We start from the raw sequence: 20,979 nt of genomic DNA on the forward strand, positions 1-20,979 counted from the left end.
TGTGTTTATATTGAGATACCAAACGAACGAATAAATAAATAAATAAATTCTGTAAATGGAACCCACGATTTTTCTTGATAATTTATCATTTTATTTGGTCCTGATACGGTCCTGCTCAGACGAGAAACAATTTGTTTGACACGACCTCGAATTGAGTTGCATAGTTGCATTAATCAATAAATAATTATTAAAATAAAAAGTTTCGATGTATTGGTCACTTGAAATAGATAAAACACTGATATATGTTGAAAATATTTTAATAAAGATAATCTAATATTACAAAATATCATTAATATATTGTTCGATATTTGATATATACCTGTGTTTATAACTTATTCAAAATATCTACTTCGAATTAAATTTCAGTCGACGATGTCACACAATCAGTTTTCTGTATCCGATCAAATTGTACTTTCTTATATTTTGAAAATAATAAATCACGTAATTCTGTAGTATGAGTATAATCCCTAGTTTCGCATACTACTTTTACCTAAAACAATAAAATAGTTTAGATTGAGTAATTATAAGAGTAAATTTAAAAATAATAATGTGTTACCTCCACGCTAAAAACGTCTGATGTGACCCATGCCCTTTCGTGAATAATATCTTTGATAGAAACACCTACAGAACAAATTATTTTGCATAATTCGGATATACCACCAGGTCTATCGCTAACTGTCACTTTAAATTTTACTAATCGCCCGTCTGCCGCTAAACCTCGGTCTAAGCACCTCCCCAACAGTGTTGTATCAATATTTCCACCACTCAGGATCAAAACAACCCTAAAAATAGTAGTTGTAATGTCATACTTTTAATGTGCGCCAATAAAAATCGTTAGATTAATTTTGTGAGGTTAATAAATTTGATTTACAAGTAGTAAACTTAATCAACTTTATTTATTGACAAATATGAACATAGTTATTGGTGAGTAGTTTTCAAATTCTTATTTAGTTATGTAATAAAATTGCAATTCTTTGTATTATTATACAAAAACTAACAATTGTTTTGTAACACATTTTAATAATATAAACAATTTAATTTTTTTCTCGTAATGATACGTTCATGTTTGCGGTTTGCTATTTCATTTTTTTTTGCATCGGTCATCACCAAAAATATTTTTTAAGTTTATTTAATAAGTTTTCACTATTTTTTGGGATTATAGATCAGTTTAATATTATTCGCTTATTAACTTGGAATAATAAAAACAGTTTGGAATTGAAACACAGATCGCTGTATATTTGAGATGTTGCCATATTTATTGTACTTATAGCCGAAAGTTATTGAAAGTACTAAATACTTTTTCATGATTTTTAATAGTAGTGAAAGTAAATGAATACATACCTTTTTCCTTTGAATTCATTTAAAAATCCAGCTAAAATTGCCGCTAAACCACAAGCACCTGCTCCTTCAACTACACATTTTTCATTTTCGACAAATCTCAATATTGACAACGCTATCCATTCTTCTTTTACAACTATCTAACAACAGAATGACGAAATTAATAATAGTTTTAATTTTATAACAATTTTTATCACTTACCATTTTATCTACCAAATGTTTTGAAGTATTCCAAGCATTGTATCCGACTTGAGGTACTGCAAGTCCATCGGCCAAAGTAGATTCTATATCCGTATGCATGGGCTCCGAATTTTCGATCGCTTTAGTGTAACTGGCGCATCTTTCCGATTCTACACCCTAATTTAAAAACGTTTTGTATACAGTGTGTCACGTTAATATATACTGTAAATTACAGTGAAGTCTGATATTACTGTCCAATTAAATACTTACAATAATTTTAATACTGGGATTGAGAGTTTTTACTGCTACAGCTACTCCCGCCAAAAGCCCGCCACCACCTGTTGGTACCACAACCGCGTCTATATCTTCTACTTGTTCCATGATTTCCAATCCTATGGTACCTTGACCAGCTATAGCCTGAGGATTATCGTACCTAAAAAATATATTAAACGAAGGGTTTAATTGATTTTAATTTATAATTTAGAAAATACCCTAATTTAAAGGAACACAATTTTAAGTAAACACATACGTTCTTAAGGATTTTACGATATTATGACGTCATTGTGTTTAAAAGAGGTATCTCTGAACAATATTAATAAAAATTTATTATGAGCTCTATCCACAGTTATTATTTTTTCAAATCTTGACCATATCTGTACGAAAACTTTCATTAGGGATTAAATAAAGATTTTGTTTTTTATCTTGATATATTCGAGCATTTGACAACGCCGCAATCGTTATAACAGTTGGAACTAACTTTTGTTGTTTCAATCTAATTTTGTATTCGTATTCGTATTGACCTCTTCTGACAAGCTGTCATTTTTAAGTGAATAAGTAATAGTCAAATCAGTTAAAAAATAATTAAACAAACAATTAGAAATTAGAAGTAAATTTATTCATTTGAAAATACCGTCTGTAATAAAGGGTAACAAACATTTTTTATCATGATATGAATATTGCTTAAGATTTTGATACATGAAACAGTGGGTTTTTTGTAGTGTTAAATCATTGACTATAATAATCGCATATCAATTGGATTTAGTGACAGGCTTATAGAAAAGCGTTACAGTGACGGCGGGGATATTCAGGGTGGATTAATTAACATATATTTAACAAAAACCATTATGAACTTATAGTGACGGTGGGGACATACAGGGGGAGTTTTTAGTGCGACAAGACCTTAAAATCACACATGAATCGGGATTAATGGCACCTTTAAAAAAGTATTAAGATGAGCTTATATTGAAATGCGGGGAATACAGGATGAGTTTTTAGTGCGACAAGACCTGAAAATCACATATCAATTGGATTAAGTGTCAAATATAAGAAAAAGCGTTAAGGTAAGTTCACAGTGACGGCTGGAACATACAGTGTAAGTTTGTAGTGTGCAAAAACTTGAAAATCACATATGAATTGGATTCAGTTACATATATTAAAAAAAAAAAACATTAAGGTTAACTTATAGTGATGGTGAGGACATACAGGGGAAGTTTTTAATGCGACAAAATGTAACAAGACTTGAAAATCATATATTAATTGAATTTGGTTAGGCGTTAAGGGAAGCTTTCAGTTATGGTGACAATATACAGGGTGTCAAATTATTGAAATTATTAACTAAAATTGTAAATAACGACGTGCTATTAAAATAAATTATGCCTATATTTACAGGGTGGCTTATACTTGCGTATCAAAACAAATATACGTCTTTTTAAATACAACCTATGTAATAATAATCAATTCAGTATCTCAATATAATGAAATTGTATTTGATATGTTGTTTACTCTATATATAACTATTGGAAGTTATACAGGGGCTTAATTTATAGTGATATAATTTGAATTATACGAAATTTTTAATATTGAAAACTCTGTTAAACGTTTTCTTGTTTTAAATTGTTGGAATTTTTGATATTTTGATTTTTTAAAAGATAATTTACCCATTAATAAATATCCATCCGGTTTCTTTGGCTAATTGCATAGCTCTCCTTTTCGCTTCTGCCATGTTCCTACCTTCCATGATGACGTTAGCGTTGTATTCTTTGCATTTTTGTACTTTCATTATCGGAGCTGTTATCGGCATTACTACAGTCACTGGTACTCCTAACTGATAACCATGGTAACTTAGAGCCTGCGCGTGGTTACCCAGCGAAGCTGCGATGACGCCTTTTCTCTTTTGTTCGTTGGTTAATTGGAGTAGGGCGTATCTGGCACCTCGTTCTTTGAAACTAATTATAAAACAAAATTAATATACTACTTAACTTGAGAGTTTCGAAATCTAGCTATAAAATCAAAATATAATATAATATAGTTTTTCATGAACACACCTTCCAGTTTGTTGTAAAAAATCCTTTTTCAGAAATATATCCATTTCTGTTAACCCAGACATGTGGGAGCGCTATAAAAATCATCAAAATATCTATTAATTAAATTAAAAAAATGAAATTGTATATCTAAAGTCGATAGGAAGTCATAAAAAAGCAAAATCAAAAGTTATATTTTCTGAAATTACCAATCTAACTCCTTTATTCGGTACATGAAGTTGTTTCGAAAATATTTTCATAAATACATCAAATTTTTAACAATATAATGTTTGAAATTCGAAAAAATAATTAGTTTTACCAACTCTTGAGTATTTCGCTATATTGAAGACTATTTTGAAGATCAGGCAACGTTGTAATTCGTTCTTTAGCCAATAGTCAAACAAAAACATTAAAATTAACAAGATTCTCATTTTTGCTATATTTAGATTGTACAGGTTGTCCCTTTAAAAGTTACGGATTGTTAACCATTGGGCTTGAACCGCCCCTGGCCTTCAGATAGTAGTTAGAATTATTTATGCCATCAAACATGAACATACGTAATCATCCATTAAAATTTATAAAGTTCGAATGTATAATTCAGAAAATATACTTAAATATTGAATGACGCGCCAAAACGCATTTGTTATCACATGACTGAGTGTGACGTAGAAAGTAAGTGAACAGACTCAAGTGAGGTTAGAAGTAAATACAGTTCGAAAGAAGTTGTTGAGATTTTTTTAAAAAAACAATCGCACGGCAGTGAGTTTTCAATTTTATGGAATACAAGATGACGTATCGTTGGTGCATTGTACTAGAATGTTTTAACATCGAAAGCTTTAATCAAAACATAACCTTCAAGGCTACCATCTTTATGACTACATTTTAATAAAGTTCAAGCAAAAAAATGTTACTATAAGGAAATCTAATTAGTAATTCTTACGTATCTGATTTTACTCAACGTATTTCAGCCGAAGTAAATAATTGATTATTAGCAAAATCCTATTTCGGTCATAATTTCAATTAGAAACCATTACAAAAACAAAAATCGCACTTAACAACCAATTACTTCCACTCACAACAACAAAATGGCGTTTGAAAGGCGATACGCGGCGACTACGTTTCAGTATTTACTTACTTTCTACGTCACAACCGTAGTAATAATTAAAAACGTTTTCTGTCACGTGTTATTATTCAAATTATCATCAATTTATATTTGCGATTTATAATATTTGTTAGTTATAATTCAATTCAACCTAAATTCATAAATAAGAAGTGATTTATAATTTTTTAAATATGTTTAATATAGAAATTATCGATCACTACAAGAACCCTATTCCTTCGTGGCTTACGTGACGAGGCTATTAAAACGTAATTATTCCAATAAAAAATAAAATTTTAGGAAAAAGGAGTGAATGAAGGAATTCAAATGTAACTAAAAAGTGAGGTTAGCTTACAAAATTGTTTCTGTACACAAATTTCAAATGCTAAGAACGAGATTATAAAAATGATTTTATTAAAAAAAAGCATTTGAGCATATACTTAATTTGATTATATATATTTCACTATTACAAATGATTCTATATTTTTGTCTGGTTCGTAATTGAAAAATTATGAAAGTAACAATTTTCCTTGATAGTTTTTCATACCGTACATGGCGTGTATACAATTCCGCTTCTAATTTTGTACGCTGCCGAGGTGATTTCTTCGAAAGTAACCCTTACTGGTAGCTTCGAATTGCACAAAGGGTCTTCAAATATGGGTTCCACTTCCTGGAATAATAAAACATTCTAAACTTACCAAATAATGATAAAAAGTAAATAATATCATAAGTTCTCTGGTTTTAGTTTCCCAGTAGAGTCTTTGCCTGTCTCAGCTCCTGTGTATTGCCACTTAATTCTATTTATAATATTATATTTATTTTCCATAGTGATTTCTTTTTAGTTCCATACACTTTTCCTAGCGATGTTCAATAAGTTCGATGCTAACAGAAAATAATCCGAGAGAACTAAATCTGGCGAATAGGGTGCTTGAGCTCAATGAAAATTATCCCATGCGCATCACAAAAAACCGTCGCCATGACCTTGAGTGCAAATGGGACTGTCTTTGTTTTCTTTAGAGCCGGTTCTCCCTTTTCAGTCCATTGTTTTGATTGTTCTTTTGTTTCGGGGGTGAATTGATGGACCCATGCTTCATCTATGATTATGAAACGGCGATTTATTTCTGTGAAACATTGCCAAACACGGAAAAATGAAAATGAAATTTGAGAAAAATTTCCTTACGCTGTTTTGAAACTACCGTCCTTTCTAGGTCATGCCAGCTACTTTTTGGATCATCCTCGTACATTAACAATAAGAAAACCGATCGAAAAAAATTGATGCTCGTTGTTTTTAAAATACTAGAGACACGATTTTCAGCTTTATTGAGGTTATGTTACATAATGGATACTTACTTCTTTCATAATACGAGTTATATAATTTCTAAGCATCACGGTTATTCTTTAAGACCTTCTTTAAAATTTGATCTGCAATTATTATAAAATTATTATTTTAGCACTCTTTAATATTGTTTATCTATGGTTTATACACCCTTTTTTGTTTTTTTTTTGTTTCATTAATATGGAAGAATCAATTTTAACTAATATTGAACTTTGACCGTCTGTTTTTAAAGATTTGAAAAAAAATTCTTAACATATATTGAAGGGCGTTGTCCATTTCGGCCCGAGGAGGCAAATGTCGTGCATAGAAACAGCCCTAATCGGCCCCAAACCCCAAATGTACCTATTTTAAATTTACCCATTTCTACCTGGGCCCGGAGGGTTTAACGGTGGACTAATTAGGTGCTGCACATTTATAATTTTAAATCTAATGCATCTAAAAGAAGTAACTAACTATACGTAAAGAAATTTATTAATTAATCAATTAATATTTATAATATTATGTACAAAAACCGTTAGAATTAGAATTATAATATGATACAATTTTCACATAATCTAATTTTTAAATTCCCTTCTTCTTATATTTACTTAACCTAACCTAATATAACCTAACATAACCTAACCTAACATGACCTAACCTAACCTAATCTTTTATTTTTTTTGTGTGGGTGAGAAAATCTTCCAAAGATCTCTGGGAAGGTGTCCCAGGTTTGATGGATTCGTCGGCTAACCGCACGCCTACCAGCTAAAAACCCACCCTCTACCTTGTACTCCCTCTCCCCGTCATTGGCTCCGGAGGCATCCAATAGGGGTTTTATCTACGGACAAGGATCATGAAAATATACGTTATTAATTATTATACAATTAACTATATGAAGAAATAAAAATTGTATAATAAAAGAATTAAAATTGTATACGTAACTTAACCTAACCTAACCTAACCTAACCTAACCTAACCTAACCTAATCTTAACCTAACCTAACTTAATCTTAACCTAATCTCACCTAATCTACCACTTCTTTTCGTGACAATACTAAACAATAGTTGTCACATAAATCACATATCTTAGAGAGGCACAAGCGATCTGTTTTTTCACGTTTATCTTTTAACAAATATAAAACTAAAAAAGCCATGTATAGTAAAAAGTTGTTTAAAAAAGTGTTTTACCACATACGCTCGTGATTTCACTTAACCTCACCAATTCACCAATTTTTCAGCCTTTTTTTACAGTTTTAATACAGTTTAGATATTACTGTAGAAGTAAATAATCTAACAATGAGCGCCCCCTATAAATAGTCCTTTTAATCATATTTTTATTGTGGGCTGAAATGGACAATCATTAAAATTCATCTTACCTGGTATTTCTGATTTCTGGGCCTAAACGGGCGTCGCGTCGCCCCAAACAATTAAATGAATTGTGCACGTTAACAAATTAGAAAGAAATATTTGCAGTTCCGGACTAAGTGTCAGTTGGTACGTAATATAAAATGTTATATTTTTTGCGCAATTTTTTTTAATTCTTACATATTAATAAAATGTAAAAAAGTTGTGTGAATGGGGAAAGGGGGAAACAAAATCAATTTAAAAAAGTTGTTGATCGATTTTTACAAACTTGTTATCATTTTAACGGACTTCACTAGTTTTAAATAAATTTTCTTTCGGTACTGTACTTAATCTCACAAAAATAAAAATTTAAACTTGTTTTTCAAATTGTCGTACTTTTTATATGAGAAGACTTATGACTTCAAGATACTTCATACATTCTGAATGTTTTATACGGGGGTTTCTAGAAGAAGTTTGTTATATTCTATAGCCAAAACAAAATTAGTGGTAAATATTAACATTGAATTTACGACAATAAGTTCTGTAATATAAAGGTTATCTAAAGTTTTGAAGTCGAAGGTCGAAATTTTGAAAAATCATCATAATTTCTATAATATCGGTACAATTATTTTCAATATCATCGGGGTAATAGAAAAATACAAGATTAAGTTTGGTAAACATGATTATTATAATAATATAGGGTATATCACGACTTTTTGGTAGTCTAATTTTTTCAAAATTGTTCGTACAAAAGTTTTTGCCCGCACATCGAACGAATTACACCTCTAATTGCTTCCTCATTCACCGTATAGCCCAAATCTGGCCCCCAGTGACCACTGGCTGTTGGCTGATATCAGAAAAATGCTCGTAGATAAGAAATTCAGTTGAAATGAAGAAGCAATTGCTGAAACCGAAGCCTATTTTGAGACAAAGGACAAATCCTTCTACAAGTACGGCATCGAGAAGTTATTGAATTTATATTCCTCTTGAAGTAGATTACATTGATGAATAAAATCGATTTTTGGTAAAAAAAGTGTTTTTATTAGTTAGTTTCGACTATTAGTCAGTAGTTCACCTAAGAAAATCGAGATACCCACCTATACAGTCGTTTAAACTTGTTCATTTTACATCCTCTAAAAACTCACATATAACTCGATGTGAGCAACTTCAAAAATCGGGGGTCAAAAGTAAAAAAATCGATTTTTCCCATATTTTTTACAAATAACTCGTTTCCAATGGGTTTTACGCTATTTGTATTTATTTTCAATATTGTAGTAAATTAAATTTTCTACAATTTTTGTTTCGAAAATTTTTTCATACGGTAAATCGTTTCTGAGATAGAGAGCGGTTAGAATCCCGTTTGAAATCAACTGGTAGTCCCCATCGAATTAATAAATATAAATAGCGTAAAACCCATAGAAAACAAGTTATTTGTAAAAAATGTGCAAAAATCGATTTTTTTTTACGTTGGACCCCCGATTTTTAAAGTTCTTCACATCGAATTATACGTGAGTTTTGAGAGAAGTTTTAGGATGTCAAATGAATAAGTTTAAACGACTGTATAGTTGGGTATATATTTAGCAATAATTTGTAAACTTTATAAGAGAATATTTTGATCGGGACTCTCCAGTTGATTTCAAACAGGATTCTAACTGCGCGCGCTCTATCTCAGAAACGATTCATCGTACGAAAAAATTTTCTAAACAAAAGTTGTAGAGAATTTAATGCTCTACAATATCGATAATAAATAGAAATAGCGTAAAACCCATAGAAAACGAGTTATTTGTAAAAAATGTGCAAAAATCGATTTTTTTTTACGTTGGACCCCCGATTTTTAAAGTTCTTCACATCGAATTATACGTGAGTTTTGAGAGAAGTTTTAGGATGTCAAATGAATAAGTTTAAACGACTGTATAGTTGGGTATATATTTAGCAATAATTTGTAAACTTTATAAGAGATTATTTTGATCGGGACTCTCCAGTTGATTTCAAACAGGATTCTAACTGCGCGCGCTCTATCTCAGAAACGATTCATCGTACGAAAAAATTTTCTAAACAAAAGTTGTAGAGAATTTAATGCTCTACAATATCGATAATAAATAGAAATAGCGTAAAACCCATAGAAAACGAGTTATTTGTAAAAAATGTGCAAAAATCGATTTTTTTTTACTTTGGACCCCCGATTTTTAAAGTTCTTCACATCGAATTATACGTGAGTTTTGAGAGAAGTTTTAGGATGTCAAATGAATAAGTTTAAACGACTGTATAGTTGGGTATATATTTAGCAATAATTTGTAAACTTTATAAGAGAATATTTTGATCGGGACTCTCCAGTTGATTTCAAACAGGATTCTAACTGCGCGCGCTCTATCTCAGAAACGATTCATCGTACGAAAAAATTTTCTAAACAAAAGTTGTAGAGAATTTAATGCTCTACAATATCGATAATAAATAGAAATAGCGTAAAACCCATAGAAAACGAGTTATTTGTAAAAAATGTGCAAAAATCGATTTTTTTTTACGTTGGACCCCCGATTTTTAAAGTTCTTCACATCGAATTATACGTGAGTTTTGAGAGAAGTTTTAGGATGTCAAATGAATAAGTTTAAACGACTGTATAGTTGGGTATATATTTAGCAATAATTTGTAAACTTTATAAGAGATTATTTTGATCGGGACTCTCCAGTTGATTTCAAACAGGATTCTAACTGCGCGCGCTCTATCTCAGAAACGATTCATCGTACGAAAAAATTTTCTAAACAAAAGTTGTAGAGAATTTAATGCTCTACAATATCGATAATAAATAGAAATAGCGTAAAACCCATAGAAAACGAGTTATTTGTAAAAAATGTGCAAAAATCGATTTTTTTTTTACTTTGGACCCCCGATTTTTAAAGTTCTTCACATCGAATTATACGTGAGTTTTGAGAGAAGTTTTAGGATGTCAAATGAATAAGTTTAAACGACTGTATAGTTGGGTATATATTTAGCAATAATTTGTAAACTTTATAAGAGAATATTTTGATCGGGACTCTCCAGTTGATTTCAAACGGGATTCTAACCGCGCGCGCTCTATCTCAGAAACGATTCATCGTTCGAAAAAATTTTCTAAACAAAAGTTGTAGAGAATTTAATGCTTTACAATATCGATAATAAATATAAATAGCGTAAAACCCATAGAAAACGAGTTATTTGTAAAAAATCGATTTATTTTAGTTTGGACCCCCGATTTTTGAGAGGAGTTTTAGGATGTCAAATGAACAAGTCTGAACGACTTTATAGCTTTATATATTTTCCGAAATTGTTGCCTAAATCTACCTAAAGTGACTGTATTATATTAACAGTAGAGTACATGCGTGTTTTAATTATTTTAATGTGTTTTTCGTATTGTATTAAATTCTATTTTCCTTAAATTATCATTGAATTCTCGTAAAAATACGCACAATCATTGTAATTAGCGGTTATTTATTTTATTATCGCTTTACTAACTCTAATTATCATCTGAAAATATTTTCAATGTATGTCAAGTACAAAGCGACACACAACTTAAATTAGAAAATGAAAAGAAGAAGCTTACAATATCTGACATGTCGGAATCGTCAGGTGATTTGGTATAATTTTCCATATCTGACCACTACTGCAGGTTTTGTACACTTTGACTCAATATAAACTAGTTAGTGCAACGTTAAAATATAATCTTGACCCGCAGTCTTAAAAGTTATCTCTTCACCAAAAGATAAAATAATTTATACAGGATGCTCGCAATACGTAAATGGAAGGTTGTCAACTTCTAGACAATACAAGAAATTTTTGAAATTTCGTACGTTTAAACCCCTAAGGGTCGGTTTCTTAACGATCTAATAAAGTGCCAAATAATTATTAGCTACATAACTTTAGTAGGAACTTTTAATTGTCTACTGTTGGTAACACTATGAAAGATGTCTATATAGCAATCGTCCATATATTGAATAAAGAGAGAAATAATGTTGACGTTTGTGATAACGATCTGTGCTTAATTAAATTTGCACCTGTTTTGTTAAGGTTAATGTTGAAATAGTCGCGAGTTGGAGAAACACGTGTTGGTCTGAAAATTATAATTTATATTAGAAAATAATTGATAGGAAAGGAAAAAGAAAACGGTCAAAAATTTCATCAAACAAATATTCTAAATCTTGAAATGCATCTATATTAAATATTTAATTATTTGTATGACAAATATTTCCAAAAATGAACTAATCAAATATTAGTATAATAAACAAACAAACCACTTTTGAGGTTAAGTTTCTACTAAACTCTTTAATTGACACTAGTGTCTTCTTAATAACTTATTTGGCAAACAACTTGATGACATCGAATTTTAGTTAGTGGGGACTTTATTAGGAAGTGAAGAAACTCGGAATCGGAGGTTTAGAAGGTGAAGGCACGGAATTTTTGGTTATTCGGTAAATAATAGTTAGTGGGGACTTTATTAGGAAGTGGAGAAACCCGGCCCCTGAGGTTTAGAGGGTGAGGACACCGAACTTTTGTTATTCGCTAAATAACAGTTAGTAGGGACTTTATTAGGAAGTGAATGAACCCGGAATCGGAGGTTTAGAAGGTGAAGGCACCGAATTTTTGGATATTCGGTAAAGTGGGGAGTGAAAAAAACCCGGCCTATGAGTTTTTAATATTTTGTAGCTGGATCCAAATTTATTTTACTACAAACTTAGGGCTCGGTAGGTGATGGAAGGCTCCTAGTTTTTTACTAAGTAGAGACTTTCTATCGGTTTGTCATGTATTTCGACATATTTTGCTTAAACGAAGTTTTAATCGTTGGACCATCGCGAAAAACAACTCAAAAAACCCAAGGTGTAGCGTCAACTCATAACCCGCCACGGTAAATCTGTACTTCATAGGAAAGTTACGAGCTAAATACCAAGGACAGGTTTAAAAAAGGCTTAAATCAGAACTTCTCTCACTTTAAAAAAGATCTAACCGAGATAGCGAAAACACATTTTACAAATTAAGGGTATATATTTATTTGCTTTCCATGAGTTTCTTTTTATGAATCGTCGTCTGGCACGTTTATATAATCTTTTGAAGCACCGCGATTCAATTTTATCAGCATTTCTTTGCACCAATTAACACTAGCTTTTTTTGAGCGATATTTTTATTATGATGTATCCCATTCGAACAAATGAATGTATCAAATAACACTCCTATGTCAATCTTTATAATAGAAATGTCATATTTGACATATTCACATCAGTGTTGCCATACCTCAAAACTTAAATAGCAACCGTCGTATTGCAAAGTCTACTATGTTAAAAGTTTTATCTGCTAAAGCGCTTTACTTTAATTGATTATGAATCCGACCTCTAGAGATTTCTCTTCTTCGTTCGAACAACTGTACCAGTTTTTTGCTATCAGTGCGATCTCATCAGCACATATTTGTATCGATATATTAAGAATATTGGTTCTATTTTGAATTGAGCTTTTGAATCGAATTTATCAGCTTTCTAGGTATCTCCAGGTCTTCAAGAGTCGATGTTTTTGCGTCTGTCGATGTAATCAAAGTCAATGAAGATGGTCTGACGTGACACAAATGTACTTTGATCTTGACTGAATCCACATTGCAATTCTCAGATATCAATTTCAGTCTATCGTCCAATATTGAGGTTAGAACTAGTTAAGTCTTGTTTAATTAATCTTTCACAGAACTAGAATGAGTGGAAGGATCCTACACTACTAAAATATGACACTAATCACGATGACGTCATGTTGGAACGACAGTGGATCATGGAATTTTATTTTTTGCAAGAAATGTTCGTTGATGAAGATTTATTTAAAAAAAATATCATTTTTGGCCATATTTGATATTATGTACCAAGATAAGTTTCTTTTTTAAGGACTTTCGTTCCATTTAAAAAACATTTTTGGGAAAATAATAATTTTCGACTAGAGATGGGCAAATATACGAACTTTCGAATAATTATTATCATTAAAACAAAACGAAAAACCATCAGCAACATCTAAGAGTTTCCGAAATGAGCAAATGTTCAATATTATATAAAAATTGATGGAAAAAATTATTATTATTATTATGGTTAGGTTATGTTAAGTTACGTTACGTTATATTAGGTTAGGTTAGGTTAGGTTATGATAGGTTAGGAGACTGATTATAACGATTCACATGCGCTCGATGCACACATTAGTTTGCCTATTAGAGACCTTTTAAATACAGGAAAATTACCCTGTACATTAATATCGAACGATACATCAAATATTGCAAATATGTTAATTTTTTTGGTTTTTAAATTATCATTTAAAGTCCAACGCAAAAATATCCCAAAACAATTGCTTCGCCCTTTACTGTCTGACAGGTTTTTGTAAATAATTACAAGCAAATTTTAGAACTTTATTTACGTCGCAATCAAATTCGAATTCAATAACAATCTGGTAACAGAATAATTTATAATATACGTATCAAACTAATAATATTTTATAAACAATTTTCAAATTTAGCATAAATATAATATCTTAAGTTAACTATAATTTACTCTTTATCATTGTATTTATCAAATATTTGTTTCTGATAATTAATAATAATCATAATTTTCCATTGTATAATAATTATTAATGGTTGGTTTACACGTTACCGTTCACCGGGTCTACATATACAGCCATTTATACGTGTGTAAACCGGAAGTTTGTGAAAATACGATTGTTTGAAAAAATTTCGGCTTCAATCTGAAGATTTCATGAGGCGTTCATTTTCTGTTCGACAATTGTATAAGTGAAGAAACATACCAAATTAAGAAATGAAAAATAATGTCTAATTTCCCATATAAACATCTAACAAACCGTCAGTCCACGTGGACTCATCGTCTCCACTGTTTACCAATGAAAACATCGAATTGTTAACATAAACGCATTTCTATTGGCCGAAGCTGTCGGAAGGCGTATGTACACAATTTACGAACCCACGGTTGCTGTGGATCATTCACAAGACATGTAAAGAAAAACTGAAATCAGTTGAAAAAGCTACTAAATATTTTATACGTAGGACAATTTATAGTTTGGGCTTCGGATCGCTTCTTAATCCACCGTATACTCCAGATCTAGTCCTCAGGGAGTTTTTCCTGTTCTCAGACGTCAAAAAGGATGCTCGCTGGACAGAAATTTTGATTAGATAAAGAGGTTATCGTCGAAATTGAAAACTGCGTTGAGGCTAAAGACAAATCTTATTATAAAAATGATTTTATTTATCTCGAAGACAACTAAACTGAATTGGGAGACTTGAAAATATATGAATATAATATTCGGTTAGATGTAGTTTATACAGGTCGTCACAGAACAGAAAATGAACAATTTGATGGATCTTTATCGCCCCAATATCTTATCAATTATTCATATTTTAGTTGTAAAAATATTCTAATTCAATATAAAACTTTATTTACTGATATTATCACATATAATTTTATCTGTTTTAAACACTAAATCCTTCTGCGCAATGCTGAACTCTATTATCTGGCGGCGGATATTTACAACAATAACTGGAAACCGCTCCCATGGCGGCTAATACCAAAGATAGAACGGAAAAACCACAAACAGCTACAGAAGTCATGTCAGCAAGTGGTGTGCCCGGTTTTGGATGTTTTATCAGAAGGACTAACAGTGCTACACAAGTTAAAAGACTGAAGATACTAAGAACGATATAACCTGTAAGTAAAATAAATTTATTATAGTCCATTCGTACAAACAAGAATGAAAGCAATAAAAATGATATCAATATTGATAAAACCGAATAAATTTAACTCATTTTGTTATTTCATCTGTTTAGATGGAATGTTATAACGAAAATTTCGTTTTTAATGGAAATATTGACTTTTCTTCAATTACTTTCTCGCTTTTGATGAAAATATATGATTCAATAAAAACAATTGTACAATGTAAAAAAAATCAAGAATGAAGATAAAAAATGCACCCTAACAATTTACCAATTAACTGTAGTTGATTTTGAAAAAAGACTAGCATTTTGTAGTTTATGTTAATCAACATAGAAACTGTTTCGGCGCGTTAAAAAACAACTTACCAGATATATAGTTTCGGTTGGGTAACCAATACATATTCCTGCTTCTGAACCCTAATAAACCTAATACTAGGCAAGTAAAACCAGCGACAACTCCGAAATCTAGAAAATATTTCCTATCCATGATATAGATCATATAAAAACTCAATCCAGACGTAGCGCAACCACAGAGGAGCATCAACAATGCCGAAAATGTAATAGTAGCTTGTACAGAAATGTTTCTAACACTCAAATTAGACCAAGTATCCGATTTGGAGAAAGTAGTTTCGCTGTAAACGCTCTGTATAGGACTCGAACACATCGGGGCTACTATAGCTGTATGTCGTTTGTCGTAAGCTAACTGCTTAGCTGCTATGGCGTAATTTAATTTTTGTTGTGCTTTTGGAGGCGGTTTTTTTAATTTTTGCATCGATTTAGTTTGAAAATCTTTGGCTATCGGTGAGATTGACGGCGGCATCAACTTTCTAGAGGACTGCGGAGACAGTACGTTGTTAGTTTTCTTTGGAGTGGAGAGGATTTCGTGAAGCTTCTTGGTTGCTGCTGGATTGGGCATTGGAGATTGTTGCGTATAATTCCTGCTGAAAATATTATAGTATCAATTTAAATAACAACAACATGCGATTGCAGAAGTTGTTTTGTTATAATTAGCAATCAAAAATTCCTTTCGTTGAAACGGTTGATTATCAATCAAACATGCGCTTCGTTAAAACGGTTGATTGTCAATCAAAAATTCACTTCGTTAAAACTGTTGATTGAATGTCAATCAAAAATTCACTTCGTTAAAACTGTTGCTTGTCAATCAAAAATTCACTTCGTTAAAACTGTTGATTGTCAATCAAAAATTCACCTCGTTAAAACGGTTGATTGTCAATCAAAAATTCACCTCGTTAAAACTGTTGATTGTCAATCAAAAATTCACCTCGTTAAAACGGTTGATTGTCAATCAAAAATTTACTTCGTTAAAAGGGTTGATTGATTGTCAATAAAAAATTCACTTCGTTAAAACTGTTGATTGTCAATCAAAAATTCACTTCTTTAAAACGGTTGATTGTCAATGAAAAATTCACTTCGTCAAAACTGTTGATTGTCAATCAAAAATTCACTTCGTTAAAACGGTTGATTGTAAGGTTAAATGTAGTGTATTGGTTGAACTTATACGAGGGTTGTTCCCAAAGTAAGGTTTATATATTATTTACAAATAGAAAACATTGTTTATTGTTATTAATTTTTACATCGTTGAAAATCTGAGACTGTTGTCGTTTTTTTAACATAATCTCCATTTGTTTTGACACAATTTTGGAGACGGTGCGCCATCTTTAGTCGGAAAAGTCTCCCACTTAATCTGTTGCGGGAGCGTTGGCGACCTAAATCTTCTTTTAGCTTGGCGATAAGATGATAAGGGCCAAGTCCCAGTTATACAAGAGATGAGGTATTACAGATCACCCAAATTTCTTCTTTGTGTCTCCAGCTGGTAAAGAGAACCCCCTTACGATGCGTTTGATTGAATTTCTTTGGAGACATTGAACCTTAGTGCCGCCATTGTCGAGTTTGTTGTTTTGTTCTGCGGATTTCATCTTCTGTGACGATAGAGTCCAACAACACAGTAAACGCGTCCGTCACTCCGTATCTGGTGGACCCAACAAGCACGAGTACAAAGATTTTTTGGGATCCAATTTGTATATAGTTTTTTGTTCTACAACTAAAGTTCATAAAACAGTACCTCACCAGATGAGGACGAATTACGGGCAATGAGCTTAGAAGGAATGTTGAGTCAGCGCCGAATAATCCATCCTTTAACAGCACGCGAAGCGCCAAAAATTTCAAATAGAAAATCATTTGAAAGAAAGACAGTACACAAAGTTCTTGCCGTGGTTCGAGATGATTAGAACCACCCTGAACTCAGTCGAAACACACTATAGAAACTTCTTAAATTATTGAACTGTCTACTGAAAGAAATGGTACAACTGATGATAAAAACTATAATTATTAACCTCAAACGAAAACATCAATAATTATCGAAAGTATACATACCTAGTTTGAGGTTTTTGCGGAGAAGCTGGAATATATTCATACCTAGAGCTCTTAATCGAACTTTGAGGAATTGAGGGCAGCGTTTGATCTTGTATATATTCATATCTATTTCGATTTGGCGTAGAAATTTGTTGTTGACTTGTGGTTAAATTTGTTAGATGATCAACAGGAACCAAGGCATATCTAGTGGTTAATTCAGTTTCTTCATCAGCTTCAATAACTGCATATCTTGAATTACACAAAATTTTATTTTACACGGTTTTGAAAATACCCTATAAGCATTTATCTGAAGATGAAGAAATTTTATAGCAGATGAGAGAATATTTAGAAAACCTAGTTAGTTTAGATGAAGGGAAATCCACGATGAATGGCACCTAGAACTATAAAATGATGAAAACGAAGAACTAATAGAAACAAAAGAAGCTGAAAAGAGATAAAGCAGCGGATTATGACAATATTACATCAGAAAGATTACAACATTTTGGAAAATGGGGTATCAAAAAGTCTAACAAATAGAAGATACATTCTGACAAACGAAATAGGTATCACCGAAGAAAATTAATGAAAACCAATTAAAGGAAGCACAAAGCTGTCTTAGGAATGAAAAACTAAAAAAAAAATCTAAAAGTATATTCGGTTTTATGGACATTCAAAAAGCAAAAAGTTTCCGAAGAAATCGAATATATGAAAGTTTTAAACAAAGGGGAGTTAGAGTCACTTCCAGAGATAAACTATGACCAATCTGAGGATTTTACGACAAAAGAAGTATTGAAACAGGGGAAGTACTGAATCCAGCTAAAATTATATTGAAAATGGATGATGTTTGAAGGAAATAACTACGATTGTTCGCTAAAATGAAGCACAAAGATAAAAATTATGGTGTGGGGAAAAATAAGCAGTGAAGTTTCAAATATCAACGTGTGGACATACAGAGTGATGGAAAACAAAAAGTAGAAAATGTCTATTATACGAGAATAATTCCAGAATACCTGACTTGACCTAGAGCTGGCGGTAATTGCTTGAAACATACCACTGTATTGGAAAGTACAAAATATATACAGCATAAGTTTCTATGCCTAATCGAGGCGCCTCCTACAGGTTCTCGATACGAATCGAGGCAAAAAGAAGCGACAAGATTACTACTCATCCACACTCTCGTTACGTATTTTGACGAGCGAGATATTCCTTACCTATGTACTCGACCTGGTGAAACTTCTAATTCTTCGTGATACTGAATCTGCTTTTTTGGTGTAACGTTTTGTTCTTGCATTTGAATATATTCATATCGTTGACTTTGACTCCTAGCAAGTTTTGGTTTCGTAGGTGTCGGTACACCGTATCGAGCTCCTTTTCTGTCATCGCTTTGAGATAAACCGTACCTGCTTCCGTATCTATCGTCGTTTTGAGGAACCTATCAAAAAACCATAAGTGATACAGCAGAGGCATTTAAGGGGACCCAAAATATGACAAATTGGGACAATTTAACTCTATATAAAGTTGTATCCACGGGGAGTGATAGGGTCTCAAAGTAGGGCTCACAATTTCTTTGCAACCAATTACCAATGAGGGTTGTATATTCGAGCCCTGTACACTTTACCAGCAGAGGATTATTTATTGCATACCGAAATCGTAGGTGCCATACCATTAGCTTTGATCCGAAACTGAAAAATCCTGAAGATGGACGTTCTTTGGCAACAGTGTTGGTGGATACTGGCGATAATTTTCTGGCTCTGGAAAGACACGGAGGATGCAGTTCTTTCAACGTAGCAGGATACATAGAAGAACCAATACAAAAAAAATAGAAGAATTACAAAAATTGTTTAATCCTCCTCACACGAATCAAAACATCTGCTGCTTCGACATCATTAGTTTTAAAGAATGAAATACCGAAAAGACTAACTTCTGCAATTATAAAAATTGTACAATAATTGCTACTATTAATACCAACGATTCCTGAATGTACTACGAGGATGGTCCGAGAGGAACCTGGCCTAACAAAGAAAGCACAAAAAATTTCAGTCAAAAATATATTTATTGTTCAACGTAATATTTTTTTAGCTCCCAATTTTCATATTTAAGACAATTTGAGCGATCTTCAAACTACAAAAGAAAATTGTTTGATATTTACACGGACTAAACTGCAGAGCTCAATACTTTATAATGCAAAACATGCACAATCATTTGCCAATTGAAATCAAATCGATTCGAATCGAATTTGAGGGCGTATTTACTGGAAAATGCCTTTTACTCTATCAACGACTTTATTAGTTTTATCTTTAGTTATTTTTATGTTTGTTTTTTAGTTTTCGTTAACAAATTCTGACACAAATTATAACAACGACGTGGTGTAAATATTCATGAAATGATTCTTACCTGGATATATTTTTTTCCTTCATTATTTTGCGCTACTACCACAAACTTTTTATCCGTTATAAATCCTTTATCGTCCACTAAAACTTCTTCGTAAAATTCTTGTTCTTCCAAACATTCATCTATTTGTTGAATGTCGCTTCTTCTCGGACCTTGATCGATATTTTGAGGAATACACTGCGCCCCCACTGGGGAATGTCTCACGTTTTTGGGGCTCAACACTCTAGGGGGATAGTTATTAGCTATTTCACTTTGTTGACAAAACGCTGGATTTAAATAGAAATTTTGTTTTGTAGCCATCGTCAACCGGGTAATTCACGCACATTTAAAAACTATTTTCCTACTTTTTTTTTCGAAAAACAAATAATATTGAAAACAAAATATTTTGACGGTTATTTCGCCGGCGTTTAAAGGTCCGTTGATTAGTGAAAAGGTAAAAGTGCGACTGGTGGTTACACTAGAGCGTAACGGTTACTAAAAGGGGACAAGCAGCTGCATATGTCGGACGTCATGTGTGAGGTTAGGGTAGATTACAGCGGCGTATCTTATCTATCATATAATAAACATATTTTTTCGAGTAATTTTATTTTGAAGCAAATAAATTTATCAAAACCAATCTAAATATTTACGGATGCGATCAGGAAAAACATTTGATAAAAACCTAACAGACAGTAATTGTGTGTGTGTTTTCGTAGTAGGATTGTGGCAAAATAAAACACCAAAGTGTAATCACTCTAATATATTTCCGAGCTTTTTAATTGGAACGAAATCTTTCAGCTAGATTATGAGCGTTTTCATATTGAGAATGTGGCAAAATTAAAAACCCAAGTAAATTCTATTAGGCGGCAATTAATTTAATGTTTTACAATAAATAACACAATTTAAAACCGCCGAATCTTGACTAATTATTTTCCAGGCTATTTATACATAAG

General features: G+C 31.9%; 3 protein-coding genes across 9 annotated transcripts in view; 1 reads left to right on the top strand and 2 right to left on the bottom strand.

Annotated features, from left to right (window-relative positions):
* Positions 1-241: 241 nt before the first annotated feature.
* LOC130893687 (L-threonine dehydratase catabolic TdcB) lies at positions 242-11,270 on the bottom strand. 3 transcript variants are annotated; one of them, XM_057799985.1, is made up of 10 exons: positions 11,153-11,240; positions 6,268-6,339; positions 5,465-5,587; positions 3,843-3,913; positions 3,456-3,743; positions 1,789-1,951; positions 1,540-1,695; positions 1,342-1,478; positions 557-782; positions 242-490 (listed from the first exon to the last, which is right to left on the bottom strand). In XM_057799985.1, the coding sequence occupies exons 2-10, from the start codon at positions 6,301-6,303 to the stop codon at positions 356-358; spliced, it is 1,335 nt and encodes a 444-aa protein (XP_057655968.1). In that variant the 5' UTR covers positions 6,304-6,339; positions 11,153-11,240; the 3' UTR covers positions 242-355. The 3 variants fall into 3 exon arrangements, with proteins under 3 accessions (XP_057655968.1, XP_057655969.1, XP_057655967.1); XM_057799986.1 differs by having other exon boundaries at positions 5,470-5,587; positions 11,153-11,230; XM_057799984.1 differs by lacking the exon at positions 6,268-6,339 and having other exon boundaries at positions 11,153-11,270.
* The window catches only part of LOC130893688 (uncharacterized), a 38,002-nt gene continuing 17,911 nt past the window's right edge, over positions 889-20,979 (top strand). For 2 of the 5 annotated variants that reach the window (XM_057799987.1, XM_057799989.1), the window contains exon 1: positions 2,021-2,858. The gene's annotated coding sequence lies outside the window, so the exon portion shown is untranslated. Of the gene's footprint in view, positions 925-2,020; positions 2,859-15,144; positions 15,279-20,979 lie in introns of those variants that run through there. The other 3 variants (XM_057799990.1, XM_057799991.1, XM_057799988.1) reach the window with 3 other exon arrangements.
* On the bottom strand, positions 13,959-20,529 carry LOC130893686 (uncharacterized). Its single transcript, XM_057799983.1, has 5 exons — positions 20,051-20,529; positions 18,868-19,088; positions 17,678-17,905; positions 15,650-16,224; positions 13,959-15,276 (listed from the first exon to the last, which is right to left on the bottom strand). Exons 1-5 carry the CDS (start codon positions 20,345-20,347, stop codon positions 15,044-15,046), a joined length of 1,554 nt encoding a protein of 517 aa, XP_057655966.1. The 5' UTR covers positions 20,348-20,529; the 3' UTR covers positions 13,959-15,043.

The sequence above is a fragment of the Diorhabda carinulata genome, chromosome 5, assembly GCF_026250575.1.
Source record: "Diorhabda carinulata isolate Delta chromosome 5, icDioCari1.1, whole genome shotgun sequence".
In the NCBI taxonomy this organism is placed as follows: domain Eukaryota; kingdom Metazoa; phylum Arthropoda; class Insecta; order Coleoptera; family Chrysomelidae; genus Diorhabda; species Diorhabda carinulata.

What these genes read in the sequence shown, in the direction of transcription:
- LOC130893687 (XM_057799984.1), bottom strand. Translation starts at nt 11,200, where the DNA reads ATGGAAAATTATACCAAATCACCTGACGATTCCGACATGTCAGATATT. An exon ending in TTGTATACACGCCATGTACG is followed by an intron (nt 3,914 to 5,464) that starts GTATGAAAAACT and finishes TGATTTTTATAG; the next exon opens with CGCTCCCACATGTCTGGGTT. An exon ending in ATCCCAGTATTAAAATTATT is followed by an intron (nt 1,696 to 1,788) that starts GTAAGTATTTAA and finishes TTTTTAAATTAG; the next exon opens with GGTGTAGAATCGGAAAGATG.
- LOC130893686 (XM_057799983.1), bottom strand. Translation starts at nt 20,347, where the DNA reads ATGGCTACAAAACAAAATTTCTATTTAAATCCAGCGTTTTGTCAACAA. An exon ending in AAGGAAAAAAATATATCCAG is followed by an intron (nt 19,089 to 20,050) that starts GTAAGAATCATT and finishes GTTTTTTGATAG; the next exon opens with GTTCCTCAAAACGACGATAG. An exon ending in CAACCGAAACTATATATCTG is followed by an intron (nt 15,277 to 15,649) that starts GTAAGTTGTTTT and finishes TTTTACTTACAG; the next exon opens with GTTATATCGTTCTTAGTATC.